The sequence below is a fragment of the Myxine glutinosa genome, unplaced genomic scaffold, assembly GCF_964187855.1.
Source record: "Myxine glutinosa unplaced genomic scaffold, kmMyxGlut1.1 SCAFFOLD_3459, whole genome shotgun sequence".
NCBI lineage: Eukaryota > Metazoa > Chordata > Myxini > Myxiniformes > Myxinidae > Myxine > Myxine glutinosa.
The window spans coordinates 32,978-39,180 of record NW_027619551.1 but is presented as its reverse complement, the minus strand read 5'-3'; the positions used below and the strand labels follow the sequence as shown (position 1 = coordinate 39,180).

At 49.5% G+C, this 6,203-nt stretch overlaps 1 protein-coding gene across 1 annotated transcript; it reads right to left on the bottom strand.

The window, feature by feature from the left end:
- Positions 1-39: 39 nt before the first annotated feature.
- LOC144889389 (uncharacterized) lies at positions 40-5,247 on the bottom strand. Its single transcript, XM_078769615.1, has one exon. It carries the CDS (start codon positions 5,103-5,105, stop codon positions 726-728), a length of 4,380 nt encoding a protein of 1,459 aa, XP_078625741.1. The 5' UTR covers positions 5,106-5,247; the 3' UTR covers positions 40-725.
- Between the last annotated feature and the right edge of the window lie 956 nt (positions 5,248-6,203).

The following is a 6,203-nucleotide window of genomic DNA, read 5'->3' as shown; positions in this document are numbered from 1 at the left end:
CTGGAGGGAGCACTGCGCTCCCTCCCTTAGATTCCCTCCCTCTTCTGCTAGCGCTAATTACGCGTAACACACTAATTTTAAAACCCGAAGTTGTTTTAATTTTAAGGTGTGCTGTAGTCAGAAGCGCTAGAAGCGCTGCGCTCCCTCCCTTCGAATCCCTCTCTCTTCTGCTAGTGCTAATTATGCGTAATACGCTAATTTTAAAACCCGAAATTTTTTAAATTTTATGTCTCCGTGACATTCCTGGGACCATCCCGAGTCGAACAGTACTTGCCGCTCGCAAATCCGTCCACGGGTTCTCGAGATCTTAGAGATTGTAGACACATACATACATAGACACATACATAGATCAGGATACAGACACAGAGGCCAACTCTACTTTATATATATAGAGGTACCCGGCTTTGCACGGGAGTGGGTTACTTTGGGCCAGTGGGTTACTTTACATTAATGAGTAAATGTTTTTAACTCACCTGTTATTTGGGTTGTAGGCGTTCTGGTAGACGGTAGTAAGGTTGTCGGCAGTAGCTGTGTTCTAGGCTGGCTGCTAGACGTTAGTGGGGTTGGAGGTGGGCTGGTAGACGATAGATGGTGTCTGTCGGCGGGCTGGTTTGATACATATCGCAATCCATAATTATGGAGTGGGGCTGGCAAAAGACACATAGAATACTCCCTTGCCCTCTCCCGAGCAACGCCTGGCACCTCCTGTAGTCAATATATCAGTTCTACAGGGCCTCTGTGTAAACAACGTTCCGCGTTTTACTTTCGGGTGCCAAGATGGTAAGTTTTTCTTTGCTGGAAGTGCGAGAGGCCGCCACATACAGCTGACCATGGGTGAAGCAAGGCACGGACAGGTCCACTCCAATGGCCTTGAATGTCTGACCTTGTGATTTGTTGATTGTTATAGAAAAACATGGCTTGCATGGAAACTGGAGGCGACGAAACTGGAAAGGCAGCTCTGAATCTGATGGCATAAGTGGTATTCTGGGCAGAAGGATGACTTCACTTTTGTATGGCCCACAGGAAATGGTGGCCTCGATAACATTGGCATGAAGGCGGGTGACAAAGCAGCGAGTGCCATTGGTGGTCTTTGGTGGCTCCATGTTTCGGAGTATCATGATTGGGACACCGATCTTGAGAATCAGAATGTGTGGCGGCATTCCTGACAGCTCAATGGAGTTGAGCAGTTCAACGGGGTAGGTGACTGCCTCATCATCACAGATGGCACTGTCAACAGACTTGTACCTTCTCTCCTCACCAGGAAACTCAGACATGAGCCAGGTATTGAGCTTACTCACATTGGTGTTCAGAGGAGAGAGAATTGCTCGCTCAGCCAGCCACTCATGATTGTGAGCATTGGCAACCAAACATGGGTACACATCAGCCTTGAGCTCCTCCAATGTCTTCACAACCTTCCCCAGCCCAGTAGGGATTGTGATGGTGTCTGGTGCAGCTGTTAATGGGATCTGTCCATTGCCAACTTCCAGGAGCATTTTGGAAAAGTCAGCTGCCCCTTGATCCCCAGACAAATGCGTTCGCATGTTCCTTGTTAGGTGTTTGACAGTCACATGACGCCAGAGGTCGGAAGTTTTTAGACTGGCATTCACAATGTTGGCCCTTGTGCCCCTCTTGACCACAGGCAAGATCTGGCGGAAATCTCCACAGAGCAGCGTGGGTATGCCTCCCATGGGTCTGTGCACGCCTGTTATGTCCTGTAAAGTGCGGTCTACAGCTTCATACGCTGATTTGTGGGTCATTGGTGCTTCGTCCACAATGATGACAGCTGCATCGTTTATGACCCTGGCCAAGGCTGTGCCACGCTTGATGCCACATGTTGCTTGCTCCTTGGTGTGGGCGTCAAGTGGAATTTTGAATGTGCTGTGTAGTGTCCGCCCACCCTGGAGCAGTGTTGCAGCAATGCCACTGGATGCAGTTGCAAGGGCGATCTTTCCTTGGGATCGGATATGTTTGAGGATGGCATTGATGACGAAACTCTTGCCTGTGCCACCTGGCGCATCCAAGAAGATTATGTTACTGTGCCTCATGCCACTGTTGACGCTACCTTGTTCGACCAGTTGAAGGACTGCATTGTAGACATCACGCTGGTCATCAGTCAGCTGTTCAAGGAGATCATTGGCCTGAATTGTCAACTGATCTTGGTCATAATCTACCTCTCTGAAGTACTCCCTTGCGAGCCTCTCATCTGTGCCCCTCTGTGGTATTGGGAAGTCATACGAACTGAGAACACTGCCACCCATCAGCAACACCTTGTCCTCAAGTGCGCAGAGTGCCAGGTTGTAAACCTCATCATTGTAGCAAGCCGCAACATTACCAATATGGCGACGGTGCTGGAATAGGTAGTCTTCGGATAGCAGGTTACGAAAGTCCTCCCAGAGTGCACGTGGATTGCTGGGGAAGCAGCTGGTGAGAATGATGGCCAATAGGCTCCTGAGGTTTGATGCTGACTGGCTGATTCCTGCTTCCTCCATAGCAAGGTGAAGATGCTGGTCATTTTCCAAGAGTCCTCTTGCCAGGCATGCTTCACGGAAGGACAATTCTTGACCATCTACACTTCTCAGGGCATTGAAGGAAGTGGGACCACATATGTCAGTCAGAAGGAGGCGAACGTAGTAGCAGTCGCCTTGCCGTGGACTGATGCTGTACATGCGGCCAATAGCTGAAACTTCGTGGACAGTAAAATCTCCTCTAACAACCACGCCTCCTTGCTTGCGCCTGGTCCACTTCTTGCTTGACTTATCCCAGGTGTAGTACTGTGGCACCTCATGGTACTTGAGTGTCTTGGCGAAATCATCATGGCTGCAGAGATCAAAGAAAGCAGTGAGTGTGGTGGCTGGCGGTGGTCTCTGTGCCCTTTCCAGGGCATTTTCAGCATTAAAGTAGACTCTCTGACCATTCTCTAGGTGCACGGCAAGTCCCACAACAGGGGGAAAGTGCTGAGATATGGGGTGCTCCAGGATCCTCCATACTGCCTCACTGCTACCCACATAGCGAGCATTCTGGAACTGAGTGACTTCGTCCACTGGACAGTCTCCAGCCCCGATGCGCTGCAGTTGAAAGACAGCCTGGTCAGTCCCCTTGGTCACATACTTGGTTATGTACTTGATGCTACTAATGCTGGAGCATATCTCAACATTGATGTGGCTGTTGAATTGGCGGAGGAGGAATGGGTTGTATGGTACCACCCACTGGTTGCTGACCACTTGCTCCAATTGTCTTCCCAGCTGGTGCATGTTGATCTCCCCAATGTGACCACCATCCTCTGGCTTGAGACGCCGATACTTGGGGTAGCAGTCATTTCCTTGCTCTGTGCTCTGCAAGAATGGCTTTGGAAAATCCTTGGCGCACTTGCGGTCCCTCATGCAAGGACTGTTCTGATTGAGATGTCCACATGGGCCATGGATCATATGAGCCATGACCATCTTGTGCAGTTCCGGATCTATCTCCTTGTCGGGAATCTCAGCACTGATCACCAGGTCAATGTCATCAGGTCTGACCTTGCTCTCGGGAGCAAGCCACAGAAGGATATGTGCATGAGGGAGACCACGCTTCTGGTACTCAATGGTGTACAGGAAGGCTTGCATCTTGCCGAAAGCTCCACGTTTGAGTAGTTCCTTGAGCTTCTTTTGCTTTTGACGAAAGACCCGAGCTATGATGTCAGGGCGGTTTTGTGCCTCTTGTCCTGGCTGCAGGTTTTCCTGAATTTCAGTCCATTTGGGGTTGGTGGTCATGGTTATGAAGAAGTCAGGCTTTCCAAAACGGCGGACATAGGCCATGGCATCGCTCTGTTTTTCATGCATCCAGCGGGGGCCACCAGTGTATGTTGCTGGGAGTACAACGCTTTGTCCCACATTGTGTGGATCTCCATCACCAGCAAACAGGCTGTCACGCAGGCTCACATAGTCATCAGCGCGCAAGGTCTTCTGCTCACGACGGATCCAGCCCAATCTCTCAGTTTCTATCTTGCAGTACATGTCCACCAGAAATTGCTGAAAGAGGCGTCCCATTTGCAGTAGGTGGTTGCCCTCTCTTACCATGAGGTGGTAGCTGTAGTATTGAAGCTGGCTGACCTTGCGCCCTCCATCCTGTCCTGCAGCAGTTCGGGCCTGTAGATACACACTGTATCCGTCTGTGCCATACGGGAAGATGATTGGGTACTGGAGTGAATCATAGGATGCATGCAGCTCGCTGATCCTCTTGAGTTCACCATCTCGAAGCCTGAGGACTATGTCTCGGGGATTTGTAGGCTCATTGTCCATCAGGATGGCCACTTCTGGTGCTGACTGGGCATTGTAGCGACGGGCATGCTCTCCGTGTGGCCTCTTGTCCTCCCTGATGATGATCTGCCTCTCTTCATTGTTGCTTCCCTCAGCAAGAACATCATGAGCTGTCTTGAGTTGTCGGATCAGGTGATTGTTGTCATGAAACCAGATGGTAAGATTCCTAAGAATATGTGGATTAAGGCTGCTGTGGTTCCTGGCTGTCAGTTCATCAGCATGAGAGTCCAGGAAGTAGACTTGTAGGAACTTAGGCTGACCCTCCTCAGGTGGTAGCAAGGAACCAATGCGATGAAAGGCCTGGCCCTGAATGCGGAAGCTGGGGTTCCAACCCTGGACTGCTGCGTCTTTGTGACCAAAGCTTGTCATCGCAAATGATCCATTGTACCTTCTGATGTTGGCAAGGAAGTGCCTGCTGGTGGCATCTGTACCAGAGATGAGCTCATTGAGAAATGGTGGTAGGGCTGGGTAAGGGGTAAGGATGACTTTGCCATCACTGCAGCACACCCCTTTTGTCTCTCCATTAAACTTCATAGCTGCACAATGCCTGCACTTGTCGTTCATTTGTCCAACATTTGCAAAATTCACTGGGTTACCGCGGTCATAGGTGAAGGCCATGCTATTGGAGTGACGGTGTTGCTCGACGGTCTCACTGGCTCGTGCTTGTGAAGTCTGTAGAGCTGCGGCGTTGCGACGGCGATTTGCATCAAGTCGTACTTGCCGTTGCTCTGGCTGTTCTGCTTCCCGCGCAGCACGGAATCTTTTGGCGGCAGCCGTATTGCGTCCGAGAGCTGGCCTCTTTCTTGGCATATCTGAAGTGAACAATAACCATAAATGTTAAATTTAACTGCCTTAAGTTAAGCAGAGATTATAGCAACAATAGTTCAGCGGCGTAGTAAAAAAAAAAATGCGCAAGTCAAAACTGGGCGTAGTGGAGAGTGTATGCGGGCTGGCAGACGTTATCGGGATACATAATTCTAAAAATTATGATTATTGTGAACACTGGTAGGCGGGCTAGTAGACGGTAGTGGGGTTGGGTGGTTTAATTGACAATGTAAAATTGCGGCTTGTTAAATGATGCAAATTTACAAAAACTTGAACACTTAACATATTTTGTAAGTTAATATTGTTAACTCACCTGTTACCGGTGTTGTAGGTGGCCTGGTAGACGGTAGTGGGGTTGCCGGCGGGCTGGTTAATGGAAGTGGGGTTGCAGGCGGTCCGGTAGACGGTAGTGGTGTTGTAGACGGTAGACGTTAGTCTGTGGTTAACGTTCCGAAATACGCTAATTACGCTAACAGAAGCGCTGGAGGGAGCACTGCGCTCCCTCCCTTAGATTCCCTCCCTCTTCTGCTAGCGCTAATTACGCGTAACACACTAATTTTAAAACCCGAAGTTTTTTTAATTTTAAGGTGTGCTGTAGTCAGAAGCGCTAGAAGCGCTGCGCTCCCTCCCTTCGAATCCCTCTCTCTTCTGCCGCTTCTGCGCCGGCAATGCTTCTGCTACGCTAATTTTAAAACCCGAAATTTTTTAAATGTTTATGTCTCCGTGACATTCCTGGGACCATCCCGAGTCGAACAGTACTTTCCGCTCGCAAATCCGTCCACGGGTTCTCGAGATCTTAGAGATTGTAGACCCGAAGTTTTTTTAATTTTAAGGTGTGCTGTAGTCAGAAGCGCTAGAAGCGCTGCGCTCCCTCCCTTCGAATCCCTCTCTCTTCTGCTAGTGCTAATAATACGCTAATTTTAAAACCCGAAATTTTTTAAATGTTTATGTCTCCGTGACATTCCTGGGACCATCCCGAGTCGAACAGTACTTTCCGCTCGCAAATCCGTCCACGGGTTCTCGAGATCTTAGAGATTGTAGACCCGAAGTTTTTTTAATTTTAAGGTGTGCTGTAGTCAGAAG